This window comes from Cervus elaphus, chromosome 1 (genome assembly GCF_910594005.1).
Source record: "Cervus elaphus chromosome 1, mCerEla1.1, whole genome shotgun sequence".
NCBI lineage: Eukaryota > Metazoa > Chordata > Mammalia > Artiodactyla > Cervidae > Cervus > Cervus elaphus.
In genome coordinates this window covers 48661342-48684162 of record NC_057815.1, presented here as the reverse complement: position 1 = coordinate 48684162, position 22821 = coordinate 48661342, and the positions used below count along the sequence as shown (strand labels likewise).

At 36.3% G+C, this 22821-nt stretch overlaps 1 protein-coding gene across 2 annotated transcripts in view; it reads left to right on the top strand.

Annotated features, from left to right (window-relative positions):
- The window catches only part of NUCB2 (nucleobindin 2), a 40871-nt gene that overhangs the window by 4044 nt on the left and 14006 nt on the right, over window positions 1-22821 (top strand). The window contains exons 2-5 of one of the 2 annotated variants that reach the window (XM_043901896.1): window positions 1203-1356; window positions 13945-14088; window positions 14696-14803; window positions 18554-18680. In XM_043901896.1, coding sequence (XP_043757831.1) covers window positions 13945-14088; window positions 14696-14803; window positions 18554-18680 — 379 coding nt within the window. In that variant the 5' untranslated portion in view covers window positions 1203-1356. The remainder of the gene's footprint in view (window positions 1-1202; window positions 1357-13944; window positions 14089-14695; window positions 14804-18553; window positions 18681-22821) is intronic. The other variant, XM_043901906.1, reaches the window with a different exon arrangement.

The following is a 22821-nucleotide window of genomic DNA, read 5'->3' as shown; positions in this document are numbered from 1 at the left end:
CTGACTTGAAGGAAGAAACCTGGGTCTCTTTCAGAAGCTTTATTTTAATGTCAGGGAGGAAGAGATTGTATTCTTCTTTTGTGGGTTGTATTTTTTTCACTGACCTGCACCAATACTTTGGCTGTGGCAATGCTCTAGAGAGAGCTCTAATGTGGCCTTTCAAAAAAAAAAAAAAGACATTTTAAGGTTGTATGTCAAACTGGCTTATTGCTTTTTAAGTTCAATGACTTTGGGTGCTTACAACACAGATTTTTATTATTTAAATATATAGATATTAAATTTTCAAGATAGGAAGGGCATTACTATTTATGAAGCATTTACTGTTGCCATGTACTGTGCTAGTTCCATTGTATTCATTCTTATTTTCATCCAGTCAAAAACTTATGAAGAAGTATTAGTTTGATTTATGGATAGGCAAATCGAGACTCAGAGAGTCAAGTAGCTTGGCAGTAAATGGGAGTGGTTAGGATTCAATCTGCAGTTTATTTTTGACCATGCTAATAAAAGTCATGTGCCTTTCCAACATAACTTGCATATGATCACTCTCCTGCTTAGATAATTTTTTGTTAACTATAGTACCATGAAAAGAAATAAATATGTGTTCTTAAAATTTGAAGATATTTTATTTCTTTATTTTCTTTATATACTGCCTTGAAATAATTGATTATATTCACTGGTGAGTTTGCAATATAACTGCCTTATGTTTTACAGTTGGGTGGTGGGTTTCAAAAAAGAACTTGAGATGTTGTGCTTTATTACTGATCTCTGTGTTTTAGGCGTGAGCCAAGCTTAATTTTTAAAAGTGGTAATAACAGTAAAAAAGGATTCTAGGTAAAGATTTTAAGAAAAAATCCAGTTAAGGATTGAATGGGGAAACTTAGACTGTATATTGAAGTCTCACTGAAGAGGCAAAATAAGCTTTTAGTTTGAACTTTTCTTAACTATTTCAAAGAAGAGCAATATGGTAAAATCTTGGCATGTAAATAAATATCTTTGCTTATTTTGGTCTTTGATTCTATTTAGATAATATATTTCTTTTCCTTCCCCACTGGGATATGATATAGACTCCTTCCACCGTATAGAAATTTTGGCACCTTTTATTTTTACAGAATTTAACAAATATATACACTATAATGTGCCACTACCACTAATAAGCCTAAATTTATGTTCATGTTTATTTTTATTTATTTTTTAATATTTAGAACCTGTGAAGAGTCAGTTCTTACTGAAAAAGCATTGAGACAGGAGCCAGACCCACCTCTTCACTAATTTGATATTGTGCAAGTCACCTTACCTCTCTGGATCTCAGTTGCCTCATCTGTAAAAAGGAGATAGAAATTCTTAACCTGTTTGAAGGTAAGTGATCAGTTAAGAGGGCTTCCCAGGTGGCTCAGTGGTAAAGAACCCTCCTGCCAAGGCAGAAGATGTAAGAGACATGGGTTTGATCTCTGGGTCGGGAAGATCCCCTGGAGGAGGGCATGGCCACCCACTCCAGTATTCTTGCCTGGAAAATCCCATGGACAGAGGAGCCTGCTAGGCTACAGTCCATAGGGTTGCAACGAGTCAGACACGACTGAAGCAACTTAGCACACTTGCACGATCAGTTCAGAAAGCAAAACTGAAAACAGACTTAGTGGTGGCTTAAACATAAAATATTTATTTCCTCGTGTAAAGTAATTCTTAAAGTAGGCAATCTAGGATAGTAGCTTCATAAAGTTGCCAGGGACCTAAACTTTTTCCAGTTCTTTCATCTGTTATCCCTAAAATGTGGCCCTGGTCCTCATAGTCCAAAATAGCTGCCAGAGCTGTATCCATCAAAGCAAAGTTCCAGGTAGCAAGGCAAAGGCCAAGAAGGATGCAACCTCTCCCTTTAAGGAGATTATTCTGAACCAAAGGAATTATCCTTTGGTTATATAATAACCGAAAGATTGTCCTGAACCAGGGAAGCAGGGAAATGTAACTGAATGCATGGTTGCCTTGAATAAAATTGGGCTTTTGTTATTGCAGAGGAAGGGAAGATTTGGATATTGACTGGCAAATAGAAGTGTTTGCACAATATGAATCTTTTTCTCTTTCATCCCTGAGATCTGTGTGCTGTGATAAGCACTCAAAGAAGCTTCAGTAATTTGTCATGTCAGAGTTTTAAGTCTGGTCATTATCTCCAGAAGGAAATAACTTTCATCTAACAAATTGTTTTTCTTTTTTTATGTTTATCCCAGGATTCATTGCAGAAGGTTTCTGTCTTAATTGGGTATTTGTTCTGGTTATTAAAAAAAAAATTACCCATAAATATTCAATAGTATATGTTTGTTATATAGCTAACATTTATTGAGCCACTTGCTTTATGCAAAGTACTAAAAAGACAGAGATAAGTGATCCAAAGAGTATCACATAATAAATCATCAGGAAGTAAATTTATGTTGAAAATTGTTATCCACCTTAAGATACTTTTAAGTTCAATGTTGTCATGCAAGGAACATTGTTGCCTTTGTTGGTTAAAAGATATTGTTGTGGTTTTTTTTTTTAACCACTCAACTGTTAACTGTCTTGAAATTTCCTTTTACTTAACTACTCTCCCTTGCCTAACTTACTTAGGTATACCAATATTTTATTTCCTTCTAGAAGTTTATGGATAAATACTATGTAAATATACCCTATACTTGTCACATGAAATGATTCAATTGCCATTTTATCTGTAAAGAAAGTGAATTGAAATAAAATTTTGAGAAAAGGAAACTGAAATTTAGGGAATGGAAATTGGATGAGGGAAGAACTTAAAGATTCAGTTCATCATTTAGGGATATTAGAAAGAATATAAGGAGCATTTAGCATTGTAAGTCATCTGACTGAGAATATCTTATTTGCTGAATACAATTTTAATGCCTTAAATTTTTTTCAATTAATAGAAAGAATAATGTTATATGTTGTTCTGTAAGCAGCTTTTTTCAAATTGCAATTGTTTACTTAATAGGCTGCCTTCCACATTGGATTGAAAACCCTGTGAAGATAGAGACCATGTCTATCTCACTTACCTTTGTATCCAGCATGATATCTGGAATATAGTGGGTACTTAGTGTTTGTTAAATTAATAAATAACAGATAACAGAGTAAAGAAAACATACTTCAATTCAGTCTTAAATTTAAAAGCAATGGGAGTAAAACAAGAAGGTTAGAGGAAGAAAACAGTAGATGAGGAAGGAAGAGAGATTGTTGAAAGGAAAGCGAGACAAACTAGTTTCAGTTTTCTGTATTCTTCACCCTTCTTACCCACGACCATTCTTGTTAACCACTTCGAGGATATTTGTCCCTATAAGCAAAACAGGAAACACACACATACACACACACACACACACACACACACACACACCCCTACCCACTCACACCCACCCCCACCCATCCACACGCACCCCAGGTAGACTTAATCCAGATAATTACTGGTAAGAATCAGTAGTTGAGAAATGTGCTTCTGTGTATGAATGGGAATTTTGTTTTGGTGGAGACAGGACAGGAGAGAGAAGCTTATTTTTAGGAATTGGAAATTGAGGGAAATTATTTTGTATCTACTGAATGTTAGGAGAGGCTTAAGAACTCTGTTTATTTTGTGCTTTTGCTTAAGGCACCAATGCCTTTGGGATCAGTGCGTTCCATGCTGTCTTGGGATCACTGCCTGATTTAGAATTTCACATTATCCTACTTGAGAGTGATAATTCAGCCTATCCTGGTTTGGATCAGTTTAGTGTGTCAACCTCCTTTGGCCCAGGACTTTCTCTTTAGGTCTCTGTTCTTATGGACAAAGAGGTTGATAAAAGACAGGAGAAGACCATTCTTACTGATCTGAGAGTGGAAGAAAAGTATCAATAAATTAGTTTCCCTTTTTCTGCATTGCCTCTCTTTATCACTCATCTCTCCTTTTGTATGGCCATTCGTATATTACTGGATTCATGAAAATCTGGAAACTTGTCTCTGACACATTTGACATTATCTTGGCATTTAAAGAGATTTTTACAACATTACTTTTATACCTAATGAGCTAGAAAAATGTACATTTCTTTTGTTATGATAGCAGTTAACTTTTATTGAGGCCTTATTAAGGAGTAAATGTTTTAATTAGCTTTAGGCTGCAGTAAGTTAATTGTCCTAATTATTTATAAAAATAAACACTAAGAGATTCAAAATTAATAGAAGGGAAAAGTATATTTAAAAAATTCTTCATCAATCAAAAACAAAATTTAGACACAGGCAAGAAAGGAGAGGAGATAAATAGTAAAGAGGCAGGGTACATAGAAAGCCCCCCAAAAGGTGGTGTTTCATTGACTCTAAGACTCCATTCATGGGGTCGCAGAGAGTCAGACACGACTGAGCGACTGAACCGAACTGAACTGAAGACTCCATTTGTTGCAGGAAGGAGACTCCATCTCTTCCAGGGCCCAAAAGTGGGCTCTTATCTAGCACTTGGCAATGAATTGCCGGAGGAGACACATGAGCTGACAAAGTAAGAGGTTTTATTGGAAAGGGAGCCCAAGGGGAGAGCAGTAGGGTAAGGGAACCCAGGAGAAGTGCTCTGCCACGTGGCTCTCAGTCTTGGGTTTTATGGTGATGGGGTTAGTTTCCGGGTTTTCTTTGGCCAGTCATTCTGACTGAGAGTCCTTGGTGACACGTGCATTGCTTAGCCAAGATGGATGCCAGCAGGAAGGATTCTGGGAGGTGGTCTGACACGTGTTTCTCCTTTTGACCTTTCCCGAACTCTTCTGATTGGTGGTGGCTTATTAGTTCTGTGTTTGTTACTAGGACCTCCTGTCCTAAAACAGCTCATGCAAATGGTTACTATGGTGCCTGGCCAGGGTGGGTGGTTTCAGTCACTGTGCTTCCCCTAACACACTGATATTAAGACACACCATTTTATACCATATAGAATACATATTGCCCATAAAACTGAGTTCTTTATCACTTAGAATATCATTCTGTGTTTACTGAAAGTGCTTTTTAAGATATATTTAAACATACAGGTTTTTCTTACATCGCATTTGCAGATACATTAAGAAATTTAAAGAAGCTAAATAAATCAGTTAAGGTATTTCTAAGACTCACATTCATAACCTAAGTCTTCTGAAATGCTTCCTTGATTCAGAATTGTGAATGTTTGTGTTTTCCCACATGACATTTTCCTCTCTACTGTGGAGAGTGATGTGATTTAATTCTGGGAGTTTCTTTAAAACCATTTGCCTGGAATTTTCTTCCAAGCCTCTGACCTTCATTTTGCAAGCTTTGATTCCAGTGCATTCCTGAAGATGATCATCATCTTACAAGCTTTGATGCTGGTGCTTTTCAAAAGATGATGACGGGAAGTTGTCAGATTCATCTTCTTTCCCCAGTCCCTCCATCAGTGGTTTATTTACCACTGAGGGGTTACAGTTTGTCTAGACATAGCATCAGAAATAGCATCCAGTTGGGATGCCTTTCAGGTAACCTATTCTTCAAATATTCAGGTATGCAACCTCAGAATGCATCAAGAACTAAACTCACACACTTGGAAGGCTACTAAAGGCTCTTGGACATTCAAGCCAGCTTTAGTTAACCTTCCTTTAACTTAGCCATAATCCCTCTTTTACATGTAACAGTAGCATTTTTGGGAAATTCTTTTGTAGTTTAGAATTTAATATGGCAAGAACTTTTGGCCATAGATGCCTATGCTAGTGTTCAGTAATATGCTATTTCTTGTGTAACTCATTCTTGGAGTATCAGTCTCTAACTCTTTAGCATTACTGTATCATTTTGAGGGCTAAAAAGAGCATCAGGGTTTTTTCAGCATTTCCTATTGACTAAATTCATCTTTGTTTTTTCCTCAAAATTACTTGGAAGTTATGTGGCTTCTGTTCAGTGGTGGTTGGAAGTCTCTGACAAATTGACATTTGCCTTAATGATTCATGAATCCATCAAATCAGTCTTATATTCTATATAATTTTTTTTATTGGAGACATAGTTTCTGCTGCCTTCATTTGCGTTGTTTGAATGCTTAAAAATAATCTTGTTCTATCTCAAAATGTAAGGTAATTTTGTCTATTTGTAGATATCTTCCTGTCTGTAGTCAGGTGAAACTCTTAGATGTTCCTTTACAAGAAAATGTAAAGTTACTATTATTCCTTTGACATCAAATATTTGCTTTACTAATATCAGCTACTTCATTTCTATGTTTACAAAATAAATTTTTCTTTTTTTTTTTTTTTGGCCAGAAGGCTTGTGGCATCTTGTTTCCTGAACAGGGATTGACCCTGGGCAGTGAAAGCCCAGAATCCTAACCACTAGGCCACCAGTTGTTGTTGTTGTTCTTGTTCAGTTGCTTAGTCATGTCCTCTTTGTGAAGGCATGGTCTGCAGCACACCAGGCTTCCTTGTCCTTCATTATCTCTCAGATTTTGCTCAAACTCATGTCCATTGAATTGGTGATGCCATCCAACCGTCTCATCCTCTGTCATCCCTTTCTTCTCCTGCCTTCAATCTTTCACAGCGTCAGGGTCTTTTCCCATGAGTTGACTCTTTGCATCAAGTGACCAAAGAATTGGAGTTTTAGCTTTAGCATCAGTGCTTCCAAAGAATATTCAGGATTGATTTCTTTTAGGATTGACTGGTCAAACCAGGCCACCAGGGAACTCCCCCAAATAGCCTTTCATTTTAATGCCAAATCATAATTTAATCCTTTTGAAGATGTATTAAATGGCAATTAAATTCAGTTTGTGAGAGACCAAAAATGCAAAAACTCAGTCTAAAGTAATAGCAGTAGGAATAGCTATAATAAAGTTCATGTGTGTGTTGACAATAAAGATTATGTTGCTATTGCCACTTAATCAACCACTTTTTAATGTTCTATTAACTAAAAAACACTCTGATTTCTGAGATGTTAAACTGAGGAATTAAGTACATTGTCAGTAATTTGATTAAATATAAACAGAGAAAATACTCTAGTTGGAAAGACTGGTATGCTGAATTTTAAGAAAGTGTGTGAGAATGTGTGTGTGGGTGTGTATGTGTATCTACACACTAATAAAAAAAAAAAAAAAACTGGTTTAAAAACTATCAAAATAGACCTTAAGGCAAATTGGGATATAAAGGTCACTCAAATGTGAAAAAGATTAAATCTACCAGAAACCTAGAAAATCTTGTTTGTGTACATTTAAAAACATAGCCTCAAAATATTTAAAGGAAAATGGCCAGAATTATAAGGAAAAACAGATAAATCCAAAATTAAAGTGCAAGATTTTCACTTTTCTAGTATGATAATAGTCATTTTATCTAGACAAAAATGATTAAGAATGTAAAAACTGGATAATTATGAAAAGTTATAGAGCTTAGCTAATTTTAAAACTTACATCAGTTCAGTTCAGTCGCTCAGTCGTGTCTGACTCTTTGCGACCTCATGAATTGCAGCACTCCAGGCCTCCCTGTCCCTCACCAACTCCAGGAGTTTACTCAGACTCATGCCCATTGAGTTGGTGATGCCATCCAGCCGTCTCATCCTTTGTTGTCTCCTTCCTCTTCTGCCCCCAATCCGTCCCAGCATCAGGGTCTTTTCCAATGAGTCAACTCTTTGCATGAGGTGGCCAAAGTACTGGAGTTTCAGCTTCAGCATCAGTCCTTCCATACTTTGATAGTAAATTATGTTTGCAAATTGTAATTGTTCCTTTTTTAATGTTCACATTTCTTTTACAAGCTCAGGTTTTTTTCTCTATTTTTCATTACTTTAAAAAAAGTTGAAGTATGATTCACATATCTTAAAATTCACTCTTTAAAAAGTGTACAGTGTCTCACACTCTGTATCCAAAGTGTGAGACGTTCCTGGCTTTACTTCCTTTTTACTATATCTAGACAGGAAATTTTATTGGTAGTTGATTTTTGTGTTCTTTGTATCCCACCACCTAAATTTTCTATTTGATATACCAAGGCAGTTTTCAGCTGATTGAATAAGCAGTGTTTGGTTTAAAGGCATTTATAAATCATATAGCTTAATCATTTCTTAAAATTGTTGTGAATACAAGCAATTTTATTAGTATTTCTGATAATGTAGCAGAAAAGATCTACACTTTATTCAGTGGAATTAACTACTAATAGAATCTAAGAGCATAAATAATACTGAGGTCTTATAGCAAGTGGATAGTGTATACACCTAAATTTAATTTGCCTTACTCTTCTTAGGTATAACACCTTTTAAAAAAAATTAGAGTTTAACTGCTTTACAATATTGTGTTAGTTTCTGCTGTACTACAAAGTGGATCAGTTATATGTATACATATATCCCCTCCCCTTTGAGCCTTCTACTTCCCGCTAGTGGTAAAGAACATGTCTGCCAATGCAGGAGACTTAAGAGATGTGGGGTCTGATCCCTGGGTCATGAAGATCCCCTGGAGAAGGAAATGGCAACCCACTCCAGTATTCTTGCCTGGAAAATTCCATGGACAGAGGAGACTGGCAGGCTGCAGTCCATGGGGTTGCAAAGAGACTGAAGTAACTTATCATGCATGCATTCCCTTCCCCTTGAGCCTCCCACCTCCCCCGTCTCATCCCTCTAGATCATCACAGAGCACCGCGCTAAATCCCTGTACTAGAGAGCATCTTCCCACTAGCTATTTTACACATGGTAGTATCATCCATTTTTCTTTTCCTTGAGGATCCAAATTTACTTTTCAGATAAGCATTCTCTTTGTCTCTCATTGCAGAGGAGGTTTATGAATAACAGAGCTAAGGGAAGCAGTATGTTTTCAAATGTTAGCTACTTTGGAACCCCTGTATTTTAACCACTTGTTAAAATAGACTTTGCATCCCTCACCCCCCCCACCTCCCTCAAAGATTCTCTGATTTAGATGATCTGGAATAAGCCCTGATCATTTCTAACAAATTCCCAAGTGGTGCTGGTGCTGCTGGCTCAGGGACCACCATGCTTTGAGAATCACTGCTTAAAAGCAGACATAGGCTTTCAGTCACTCCCAGGTCCACACTCTGGATCTACCACTTACTGCCATGTGATCCAGTTCAAAATTTTTAACTGATATGTTTCAGATTCCTGTACTTTAAAATGGGAATAATAGTGTTTATTTCACAGGGCCATTGTAAGAATTAAATTAATGTAATAAAAAAATTTAGCATACTGATTAGTACGTAGTGTGTGTGTGTGTGTGGGGGGGGGTGAAAGTCGCTCAGTCGTGTCCGGCTCTTTGCGACCCCATGGACTATACAGTCCATGGAATTCTCCATGCCAGAATACTGAAGTGGGTATCCATTCCCTTCTCCAGGGGATCTTCCCAACCCAGGGATCAAACCCAGGTCTCCCGCTTTGCAGGAGGACTCTTTACCAGCTGAGTCACGAGGGAAGTACGTAGTAGACACTCAATAGATGGTTTCTGTTGTTGTTTATAATGAGCCTAGAACTCAGTTAAATGTTTATGTACCATAAACTCATCCACTATTTTAGAGCAGATTCTCAGACACTTTTTGTCACTTTGAGATGCTATCAGGACACATGCACACAGACATTTTCATATATACAAACACGTTCCTCCGTGACTCTCTTCATTTTATGATATACTTGAAAGAAGAATGAGAGAGTAGAAATGACAAATTGGTGAAGGGATTCCACTTCCAAGACTGTATTTAACTAAGGTTTATTTTTATTACTCTCAGGCTTCTATTGTGTATTGAAGTAAAGGTGGACACTATTAAAAAGGGCATATTTAACAGCATACAACATAGCTTCCAGTTGCTAAGCAGAACTGTTTATTAATGCATGTGTTGTATGGTAGGAAAAGGAGAGCCTGAGGAACATTGGAGATGAACCCAGGGTGGAGGAAGGAGTCTGTGTGAAAGGGTCTTTTAAACTCCGGATTGACTGTATCAAGTGATAGTAGTCACAGTTCCTGGTGGGGCTTGCAAAATGAAGTTATGGAGGTATAACACTGAGCTGACTTTCCACATGCACATTGTAGAGACTATTCAAATCATTTTTAGCTTCCCTGGTGGCTTAGTGGTAAAGGATTTGGCTGCAGTGCAGGAGCTGCAGGTTCTGTCCCTGGGTTGGGAAGAGCCCCTGGAGGAGGACATGGCAACCTACTCCAGTATTCTTGCCTGGAGAATCCCATGGACAGAGGAGCCTCGTGGGCTACAGTCCATAGGGTCATAAAGAGTTGGACGTGACTGAAGCAACTTAGCATGCATGCCCAAATCATTTTAGCAATTATTCATTTTCTAACTATATGTGTACTATGTTAGGGGCCATTGAGACTCAATTAAGCCCCAGAAGTATATGTAGAAGACATCAAAATTGACTTGAGCAGTTAAGTCATAACTTGGGCTTTTCAGTCGTGATTACACTTAAAACTCTAGTGTTGTCTAATAGTCATTTGGTCAGCCTGTTTACAGTGGCATAGGGGACTTGGCAAAGGTAAACAAAAATTTCAATTCAGAATTAAAAAAAAACTAACTCACACTTTTTAAATTTTTTAAAAGGTAAAATGTATTGCTAATAAATACTTGAAAACATGGTCAACATCAGTAGCCAATAAAACGCAAATCAAACTCACAATAAGATACTGCTTCACACCCAGTAGGTTAGCTATAATAAAAGATAGACAATAAATAGTATGTGTTAGCGAGGATGCAGAAATTAGGGCCCTTATATAGTGCTGGTGGTATGGGAAAAGATATAGCTGCCATGGAAAACAGTTTGGCAGTTCCTCAAGAAATTATAAATGGAGTTACAGAATTGATCTAGCAATTCTCCTCCTAGATACACAACAAAAAGTATTCAAGTTGTTGTGTTAAACACAGTAACTGGAACATAAATATCCATAGTAGTATTATTCATACTAACCAAAAAAAGTAGAAATAGGACTTCCCTGGTGGTGCAGTAGCCAAGAATCTGCCTGCCAGTACAGGAAACACAAGCTCGATTCCTGGTCTGGGAAGATTCCACATGCTGTGAAGCAACTAAACCTGTGTGCCACAACCACTAAGCCCATGCTTTAGGGCCTAAGAGCCGCAACTACTGAGCCCTGGAGCCTAGAACCTGTGTCCGCAGCAAGGGAAGCCACCATAATGAGAAGCCCGAGCACTGCAATGAAGAGTAGCCCCCGCCCCCTGCAACTAGAGAAAGCCCGCTCACAGCAACAAAGACTGAGTGTGACCAATAAATAAATAAAAATTTAAAGCAACAACAAAAAAGGAGACCATTTATTGTAATCTTTAATAAAAAAAGAAAGCATAAATAACCCAAATTTTCATCAACTGATGAACTGATAAACAAAATGTAGAATATCCATACAGTAGAATATCTATTCAGCTGTAAAAAAAAAAAAGAATGAATTGCTGATTCATGTTACAACATGGTTGTACCTTGAAAGCATAAGGCTATATGAAAAAAGCCAGATATAAAAAAGACCATATGTTATACGATTCCGTTTATATAAAATGTCCAGAGTAGGCAAATCTATATAGACTGAAAGCAGATTTATGGTTGCCACAGACTGAGAGAATAGGAGAAATGGGGAGTGACTGCTAATAGGTATGTGGTTTCTTTTTTGGTGTGATGAAAATGTTCTAAAATTGGATAATGTTGATAATCACACAGCCTTGTGAATGTACTAAAAACCACTGATTTGTGTGATTGAAAAGCATAAGTTTTATAGCATGTAAATTATATCTCAAAAGAACAGAAGCAAAGCATATACCTATAGTGGGCATGAAGCATGAAATGAGAAATAAACCTTTGTTATCATAAAAAATCGTTGTGAGAAGAGGAGGTGATTCATGGCCGGGAAAAGATTCTGTGGGAAGACAAATCATCCTTCTGTTAGAGATTCCTAACACTGAGTAGCCCGTCTCAAGTTCTAAAAGTCTTATGAAGATGGGAACATATTTAACTTCATTGAGCCAGTATCTCCCAAAATTTCATTATAAGTAACATTTACTCACAACAGTCGTGTTGAAGGACTAGTGTCCTAGAGAAGAGTGAGTCTTGGACTTGAGTATCCATATGTAGGGATCACTTGGAGTGTTTGTTAAAACAGATTCCAGGGTCCCACCCCAGAGATTCTGACTCCAGAAGTCTTTGGTGCAACCTGAGAATCTGCATTTCCAACAAGCTCCCAGATGATTTTATCCTTTAAGTTTGAGAACTAGACTTTGAGTAACATCTTTATAGAATAGACAAATCCTGTACCTTAGATGGAAGAATTTTATGGCAAGTGAATTGTATCTCAATAATGATGCTAAAAATTTTGATATACTAGAAATAGCACTAAAATGTGAATTCTAGTGATTTTGTTAATTCAAGACAATGCTGTGTGAGTGAATTATTTCCATTAAAATTTCTTCATCTGTAAAATGAGTCACTGCTATATACTACCTAGGGTTGTGGTGAAAATGAGGCAGTGTATTCTTCCAGACTGGGTTCTGTGGATAAAGACGTGTTACTTAAAAAAAAGTCCATGGCCAGCTAAGTTTGGAATTCTCTGAATTAAATAATGCATATTCCAGATTGACAGTCAGACCATTATTTTTGACTTGGATCCTATTATCAGTCTATGTGTATCAAATAAATTAAGTATGAGCTTTTCATTCATTCTAATTCTGGTAGTAGATCCTCTGGAGCTACAAATATCCTTATGAAGTAGAAAATTAATAAGCAAGATTTGAACAATATTTTTTTAAAAAATTTATTTATTTATTTTGGGCTGCACTGGCCCTTGGTTGCTGTGAGCAGGCTTTCTCTAGCTGGAGAGCAGGGCTTACTCTCTAGCTGTGGTGCTTGGACTTCTCACTGTTGTGGCTGTCTTGCTGCAGGGCACAGGCTCTAGGCATACAGGCTTCAGTAGTTGCAGCACATGGGCTCAGTAGTTGTGGCACATAGGCTTAGTCGCTCAGTGGCATGTGGGATCTCCCTGGACCAGGGATTGAACTGATATCCTCTGCCTTGCAAGATGGATTCTTAACCACTGGAACACCAGGGATGTCCAAGATTTGAATAATATTCTGGGACCAGCACTAGTTGTTACTCTTTTGCTTCAGCCCTGTTACATCCTGCTTGATATTTTATTGACCTATTTATTTGAAAAATTCTTGACCAAAAAGAACTTTGTCATATATGGGAAGAGAAGAGGGCAACAGAGGATGAGATGGTTGGATGGCATCACTGACTTAATGGACATGAGTTTGATCAAACTCCAGGAGATAGTGAAGGACAGGGAAGCCTGGCACGCTGCAGTCCATGTGGTCACAAAAAATCAGACATGATTTAACAACTGGACAATGAATAACATTGGCTATGATAAAATAATGTCTGGTAAGGTTAAGAGAATATTTTCAGCCAGTTATTTGTCTTTTTAAATCAATTTATGTTCATAGAGCAAATTACTTTCAAAATTAGATCAAAGCTAATTTAAATATCATATCCAGAAGTAATTTTGGCTCTTTAGTATTTTAATTGAGAAAATATATATATATATATATATAGTCTTCCCTTCTCCCTTTCTTAAACTTGGGCTATTTATTTTTTAAAAAATTGAGTCCCTCATTACCACCTTTATTTGAAGCTTTTTAAATTAACCAAATGTTTTCTTATATAAGCAGTTTAAACTTTAAAATTTTGTTTACTTGTTTTTTTAATCTTAGCTGAAAAGCATTTCTTTCCTGATTTTCTTTAGTGATCTATTTTAAGCATTATTTTTGATGTTATAATCTATTCTTAACCGCTTTCCTAGAATTCTGGAATTCCTAGAATTAAGCTCCCTAAAATCAAATATATTATATTATTAATTGTGGTATTATTAATGTGGTACTAATGTGGTAATGTGGTATATATATATATATATATATATATATACCAAAATGTGGTATATATATATATATATATAGTTTGAAAATGTTTTTTCAGAACCTTAATATGATTTTGCCTTTATTTCAGATGAAGTGGAGGACCATCCTTCCACAATGTTGTTTTCTCTTGTTTACGTGCTCACTTACTACTCTTGAAGCTGTGCCTATAGACATAGACAAGACAAAAGTAAAATCTGCTCAGCCTGTGGACAGTGCAAAGATAGAACCACCAGTAAGTGAAATGACAAAGATAACCTGGTGGGAAGAATTTTAGCTAAAATATTGCTAAGATTTGTTATTTATAAAATTGGAAATTTAGGAACTATTTTTCAAAAAGTAGTAAAATGTATAATAAATAAGTATATGTTGTTGTTTAATATTAGACAAAATTTATTTAATGTAGTTATGTTATATATATATATCTAATTAGTATATTAGATAGTATATAAGAGAATACATTAAATGATGTATTTCCAAGATGGAGATAACCAGCCAAGAAAACATTGTATTATATTCAGAGAAGAGACAGATAACAATGAAGGAGACAGGTAACAATGGGGTAAACTCAATAATTTTAATATTATTGGTTAAGTCTACTTTGTCTAAGTGATAGAGAAAATTGGCTTTTACATAGGAGTAAAACATGACATTGGTTCTGATACAACGTTCTTCATTTGAGAAATACAGTATTTTAACTTTGCCCAAACTGTCAAAGTAGGTTTGTCTCAGTACCATTTTTCTAGACATTTGTTTTTTTGTTTGTTTTTTAGGATTGAGATCTTTAGATACAGGGAAGGAAAAACTTTCAGAAGAGTTATTGTTTGTTTCTTAATTTGAAGGATACTGGACTTTATTATGATGAATACCTCAAGCAAGTGATTGATGTGCTGGAAACAGATAGTCATTTCAGAGAAAAGCTCCAGAAAGCAGACATAGAGGAAATAAAGGTAAATGTAATTAAATAATTGTTTGACAAATATTTAAGCATGCCAGACACTGAGCTAAGTATTGGGATTACAAAGATGAGTCTCATTCGCAGCCCTTAAAGAACCCTCAAGGGAGACTAATACCGAGAAAAAGATTACTACAATGAATATGTGATAAGTGTATAATGTATTTTGGAGATATAAGATTGGACACCTAATTCAGTGGGGGAAGGTGGGTCATATTTCTTCCTAGAGATTATGTCTATTGCTTAAAGATGTGGCTGAGAAAAGGAGAAAGACTGGGAGGCATCCCAGGTCAAGGTGCAGGAGATATATAGGAACCTGGAAGTAGCAAATGTTTCTGGAAGCTAGCCTGGGAAGTGGAGGCCATGATTGGCCTAAAGATGAGGTTGGAAGGAATCATGGGCTAGATGATAGAGGGTCTTGTACATCATGGTAAGAGACTTGAAACATGATGGGAGGCCAGCAGGAAGCTATTCAAAGGTTTAGAGTTAGTTTAGTTCTGGTGTTTAATCAGATCCAGATTAACAGAGGATGTAATGGCCCATATCTTATCTTAATAGGGGAGGTTTAATTAGCCTCTGTCCTAAGAACCCCATTTATTAGACATTATCTTAGTCCTAGACCTCTCCTTCGTACTCATAATAAAGAAAAGAGGTTGCAAAAACAAGATCTGACATGAGAGATTCTTTTAAAGCCCATCCTTGAAGGGTGAAAGTGAAAGTGTAGTCTCCCAGTCGTGTCCGACTCTTCGTGACCCCTTGGACTGTAGCCCACCAGACTCCTCTGTCCATGGGATTCTCCAGGCAAGAATACTGGAGTGGGTTGCCATTTCCTTCTCCAGGGGATCTTCCTGACCCAGGGCTTGAACTTGGGTCTCTTGCCTTGAAGGAGATTCTTTACCATCTGAGCCACCAGGGAAGCCCATCCTTGAAGGGTAATGAATCCATTTAATTTGGTTTATCTTAGAGTCAGAAGTAAAAAAAAAAAAAAAAAAAAAATTCAATGATTTAATTTTAAACTTTCAGTTATATCTCTCAAGATAGTTTTATTGGTTTGCTTATATTATTCTTATCTGTTTTTAACTTTCCTAAAAAATTATCTCAGCTGTTTCTAGAATCAGAACTAGAGAACTTCATTTGAAGGAAACATTCTGGATCAAGCATCCTTCTTATTTTAGTTTCTGTCCCTGGTCTGGGCCCCTTTTGAAAGTCTGACTGCATAAGGTTGTGGCTGCTATCAGAGCCTGTGTGTAGCTTTTAGTTCACAGCTTTCCTCTTGGAAGCTGTGAACTTTTCTGGGAGAATGGTAGCAGCCTTATGCCAATAATTCCCTTGAATTATCTTTATTTTATTTTATTTGAGAATTTCCTTTTTTAAAAAAAATTGACATATATTTGACATATGGTATTATATTAGTTTAATGTTTAGGACATAGTGATTTGACATTTGTATACTTTGGGAAATACAGGTCTAGTAACCATCTGTCACCTCACAAAATTAATACAATATTATTGACTGCACACCCCATGTAGTGTATTACATCCCCATGGCTTATTTATTTTATATCTGGGAGTTTGTACCTCTTGATCCCCTTCACCCATTTCATTTCTTCCCCAACCTCCCTCCACTCTGGCAACCACCAATTTGTTCTCTGCATGTGTGGGTCTGTTTTTCATTTGATTTAGTTGGTTTGTTCTGTTTTTTTAGATTCCACATATGTCAGGCAGCATTTTTCTTTCTCTGCCTGATTTATTTCACTTAGATAATACCCACAATCCCCTGAATAATCTTGTGTTTCCTTGAAAAATTTATTTGAGCTATGGAACTAATTTCCTGGGATGAAGGATATCTAATAGAGACCTTTCAGTGTCTCTTATCTACAATACTTCAGTTAGGACTAAGAGCATTATTTGAGGGCCAACAAAAATGTGGATAATGGGAGTTACTATATAGAAATAACCAGGGGAAAAAAGGCAGCTAGCTTGGCTTATTTGGTATGGGAATACTTTTATAACTGTCTTCCTTTCACAGTCAATTCCTTTTCTTTATGGGGTTGGACTGGGGAGGCGGGGAGAAAAAAATGGAGTAAGTTAAACAGTTATTTAATGAAAAAGAAATGAGTAAAACTAGACAACAAAACCCAACCCAACAGAATCATTTCAAACAGCTAGGCAGTTCCTCTTTTCTCAGGAAAAACTGGAGAAAAAGTTAGAAGTTGTCCTTTCCTTTTCAGCTAAGCATTTTGAAAGGAGACTCACACTACATTTCTTCCCTTACCAAACATTGCTAACTGGGAGGATCATGGCATTTCCTGTGCCACTTCCCCGAGTGTACTTTTGTGAAGGATGTCATGACTTCTTAATTGCCAGATCTAGTGAGCACATTCTATTCCTCTTCTTACTGGACTCCTTTATTTTATCTCAGTGGTTCTCAAAATTTTGAATTGTTAAAACGGATTTCTGGGCCCCACCTCCCAACTTTATGATTCAGTAAGTCTAGGGCCTGCGGATCTGGTGTTCCCAAGTGACGTTGGTGCTTCCGCTTGAGAACTATTGTTTTATCAATAATAGTGACCATCTCTCCTTGAAATATACTGCTCTTTTTGCTTCTGTAGCAGACTATTCTCTTGGCTCTCCTTTCCCCACTCTGAACATTCTTTCTTGGTGTCCCTTGTGGAGTTTCTTTCCCTTCCCTTCCTCAGCAGGCCCCCTTGACTCAAGCCTGAAGGGTTTGTGTGCCTGATTGCTAGCTAGACTTGCAGTTTATGATTGCAAATGCATTTATAAACAAGAGAAAGTAAACCACCAACTATTTCGTTTCTTAAAATTTGAAGCATGTATCTATTCGAATAATCTAAGTAATCAAAGGAGACAACCTAAAAAAAGATGAATTTTGATAAGTTTTTTATATATGGAATGACTAAAGCTTAAGGAAGCCATGTTACTTAAAAAAGCTTTATCAGAATATAATTAATATACCATAAAATTTGCCCCTTTAAAGTATACAATGCAGTGGTTTTCATATATGTACAGAGTTATATAACCATCACTACTATCTAATTTTAGAACAATTTTATTTCCTCTAAAATGAAACCCTGTAACCATTAAGCAGTCTATCTCCCTTTCCTCTCCTCAGCCCCTGGCCAACATTAATCTACTTTCTATCTCTGTGGTTTTGCCTGTTCTGTGCATTTCATATGAGTAGAATTATACAAAATTTGGCCCTTTGTGCTTGGCTTCTTTGACTTAGCATAGTGGTTTCAATGTTCAGCATATTGTAGCATATATTGGTATATTCCATATTTTATCAATTCATCAGCTGATGGGCATTTGGGTTATTTCTACTTTTTTGGCTAGTGTGAAAAATGCTGCTGTGAACATTCATATTTAATACTTTATGTGAACATATGTTTCTACTCTTTAGGTATATATCTAGCAATGGATTTGCAGGATCATATGGTAACTCAGTGTTTAACTTTTTGAGAAATTGTCAAATTGTTTTCCAAAGTGGCTGCACCATTTTACAATTTAAGTTACTTTTTGAGTTTCTTGTTTTTGCTTTAATTATGGCTGTTAGATGTCTTTATTTAGAGTTACAAACTGAATTTCTTCTGAAAGAAATGTTTTTAATATCAAATTTATCTCAAAGTATTTATCACTACTTTATCATAACCCTATTTTAGATATATTGTATCTTATCTAAAAATGTAATATTATAGATAACATTAATTTTTCATTTTTGTTAACAGAGTGGGAGGCTAAGCAAAGAACTGGATTTAGTAAGTCACCATGTGAGGACAAAACTTGATGAACTGAAAAGGCAAGAAGTGGCAAGGTTAAGAATGCTGATTAAAGCTAAATTAGATTCTTTTCAAGGTAAGTGCTAAAGAAAAGGTCTGAAAATTCCAATATTTGGTTTTGAGGTCAGTTTACAGACCATGTTCCTTTAGTCAAAACTTAATGTTAGAGTTGATTTGGCTTCTCTTAATTTTCAAAATGTCATTCAAAAATCAGAATGATTGCGCTTAAATAATTATATCAAAAAAGGAAGACTGGAACCTCTCCATCCTTCCTCGGGGAGCGTGGAGGTCCCTGGCCTCGGTACCCCTCCTCCCAGCCAGGGAGAAGCAGGTTCAGATAAGAAAGGAAAAGAAGAGCCTGCACCCCAGGAATTCTGCAGTGAGTGCCAGGCCATGGAGGAGGAGGTTGTGTGCCATAACTTGTGGGCTGAGAAGAGAGGCAAAGGAAAGGCTATGAATTGACTCTTCTTCAGAGGAAAAAGGCCAATGATATCCTGACAACCGGAAAGAATGCCATTCTCTTGGCTGATAGTCTGCATGTGGAGGAACAACATTTCACACACAGATGGAAGGGAAAGTTCATCTTCCTCAGTATAACTGCTCCTATGGCAAAAAGGTCATTTAATCACATGGGAGCAGCTAGACAAGATGATAATATAAAGCAGGATTCTGTGTGCTTCTAAATCATCGGGGCTTTATCAGCTGCCCCTACACCACTCAAGGATGGGAAACCCTGAGACGGTTAAACAGAAACATCAAAGAATAAAGGATGGATGTGCCTGTTGTCCTTTTGTATATTTTCACAGATATGGCTTAGTTCTTGCCTCTAAAATGAGAAGAACAGCAGGTTACATTTCTATGAGCAGTTGTGTTCACAACTGAAGCAGAACTGAATCTGAAATCCAGGGAGAAATTCACTTTCTCACTTTTAGTTTTGCTGCAAACAGAACTTGTAATATTACTGATTACTTTAACATAGTCATTATATTTAGTGTCATTAATAATAAAAAAAAACTTTAAGCCTGCAAAAAAAAAAAAAAAGGAAGACTGAAAAGTAATGAATTAAGCCATTGCTTTAAAGAGGGAAAATAACATCAAGGAAGACCAAAAGAAAGTAGGGGAGAGAAACTAATTAGAACAATTTTCATAGATGAAATATAAAAATTGACAGAGCTAGCTCCACAAAAACACCAGGTTCAGACAATGCCAAAGGCAATTCTGCTAAACCATTAGAGAGCAGATTGTCAGTGCTATTTAAAGTATTCCAGAGCACAAATGAAGAAGGAAACTTCCACACTCTTATCGTGTATTGATGCCAAAACCAAAATAATTGGATGTTAAAAGAATACTCTGTCATAGCAAGTGGATTTATTTTAGGAATGCAAGATTAACTTTTTAGGAAATCTAATATTATACATTATTATATGTGTAGATACAGGAAGAAAAAATTTTTTGGTGACAAAAGAACATGCAGAGTCAAAGGACAAATAATGAATTGGAATAAATCTTTCAAATTTGTATTTTTAAAAAAATTATATTTATCTATTTATGCATTTCTTTGGCTGTGCCTGGTCTTAGTTGTGGCATGGGGGTATCTTTGAACTTCACTGTGGCACGCGGGATCTAGTTCCCTGACCAAGGATCGAACTTGGGCTCCCTGCATTGAAAGTGTGGACTCTAAAACACTGGACCACTAGGGAATTCCCCTCAATTTTTTTTTTTAAATTAAGATTTTTATTTTTGGTACAATATAAGGTTCATAGCAAGATTGGGGGGAAGGTACAGATATTTCCCATATACGACCTGTCCCCAAATGTTCACAGTTTACCCCAATACCAACATCTCCCAACAACTGATGAACCTACACTGACATATCATGATACCCCCAAATCCATAGTTTATATTTCACTCTTGGTTTATGGGTCCAGGTAAATTTATAATGACATGTGTCTACCATTACAGTATCATACAGAGTAGTTTCACTGCTCTAAAACTCCTCTGGCTCTGCCTATTTATCCTCCCATATTCTAATTTTAGACTATGAGGAGATTACACAGCTAAGAAGCAGAGTTTTTGAAATGTGAAGATATCTGAAAGAAAGCTCATATGATCACCTCCATATATTCAGAAAAGGCATTTGACAGGAATTAACACACCTAATTAATTTTTTAAAAGTAATAAAATAGTAATCAATAGATATTTCTGTAACATGATCACATATGTCCTGCTCAGCTACACATACTTATTGGAGAAACACAAATATGTATTTTAACTAAAATTAGAAACAAAACAATGATGCTCGCTATGTCACCACTACTAATTAATATTGTATTGGAGGTATTAATCAAAGCAATTATACAAATGAAAAAGTTGGAGGTGAAGTAAATGGAAAGTAGGCAATAAAATCATCTCTATTTGCAGATAATAGGTGCTTGGAAAACTCAATGTAATTGTCTGAAAAACTTAGCATATACAACAGGAATATTCAGTAAGGTAAACAATATACAGAGGGCATCCCAGGTGGTGCTAGTGGTAAAGAACCCTCCTGCCAATGCAGGAGATGTAAGAGACATGAATTTAATCCCAGGGTATCTTTAGGGAAGATACCCTGGAGGAGGGAATGGCAACCCACTCCAGTATTCTTTTTTTTTTTTTTTCATTTATTTTTATTAGTTGGAGGCTAATTACTTTACAATATTGTAGTGGTTTTGGTCATACATTGACATGAATCAGCCATGGATTTACATGTATTCCCCATCCCGATCCCCCTCTCCCACCTCCCTCTCCACCCGATTCCTCTGGGTCTTCCTAGTGCACCAGGCCCAAGCACTTGTCTCATGCATCCACTCCAGTATTCTTGCCTGGAGAATCCCATGAACAGAGAAGCCTGGTGGGCTATGGTCCATAGGGTCTCAAAGAGTCAGATCTGACTGAAACAACTTAGCATGCACACAAACAATATATAGAAATCAGTGTTTTTTCACATGTGCAAAGAACAGCCAGTTAGGAGATGTAATGGAAGAGAAGACTATTCACAATACCAACAAAAATAAAATACCCAAAATAAACCTGTTAAGAGATGTGAAAGACTTACAGATAAAAACTTGAAAATGTTCCTGAAGGACACAAAAGTAGATTTGAAAAAACAAGGAAGACATAGCATTTTTCTGATACAAAACTCAGCATTATAAACATGTCAATTCTTCCTAGGTTAATTTATAAATTTAACATGATCCAAATAAAAAAGATGTACATTTTTCCCCTGGTACTGGCCAAGTTAATTTTAAAATTCATATGAAAAGGGAAATAAGCAAGAAAAGCAATATGCCTCTTAGGAAGAACAAAGAAGAAGGACTTGATATATTAGATATCAAAACATATCACTGAACACCAGACATTAGAACTCTATGATTTTGTCATGTAAGTAGAGGACCAGTGAAACAAAATAAGAATTCCAGAAATAAAATTAAATACATACGGAATTTAGTTTGCATTAAAGGTGGTATCTCATTATTAGATAAAGATTTAAAAAAATAAGTGGTCTTAATAGAGTTGGATAGCCATTTGGAAAAAGGTACAGTTAGATTTATATCTCATATATATCAGGATAAGTGCTTATATAAATCAAAGATTTCAGTGTAGAAAATAAAACCATAAAAGCAAAGTTGACAACATAAGTGAATTCCTTTATTGTCTTGGAATGGCCTTTCTAATTATGAATCAAAACCCAGGGGCCAGATTTGGCAAGTGAGATACCCTTCAAGTTGGCTCCTGTATCCTTGTAATATGCCTGTATAGGTTGGTTATCTGGGTGGTTCATTGTCATCAATAAATATCTGAATATTTACTAAGGGCAGAATATCAGTTTTTAAACTTCAGTTGCATAAAAATCACCTGGGGAGCTAGTTTAAAAATACAAATTACTGAATCTCACCTCTATATATGCTGCTTCTGGGGATAAGTAATATGCATTTTAAACATGTACCTCTGGTCAATGGATCATATTGGAGAAATTGTGTAGAGCAGTGGTCCCCAAACTTTTTGGTACCAAGGACCAGTTTCGTGGAAGACAATTTTTCCATGAACTGATGGTGATGGGGATGGTTTCAGGATGAATCAAGTGCTTTACATTTAATGTATACTATATTTCTATTATTATTACATTGCCTCCACCTTAGATCCCTGGAGAAGGAAAAGGCTACCCACTCCAGTATTCT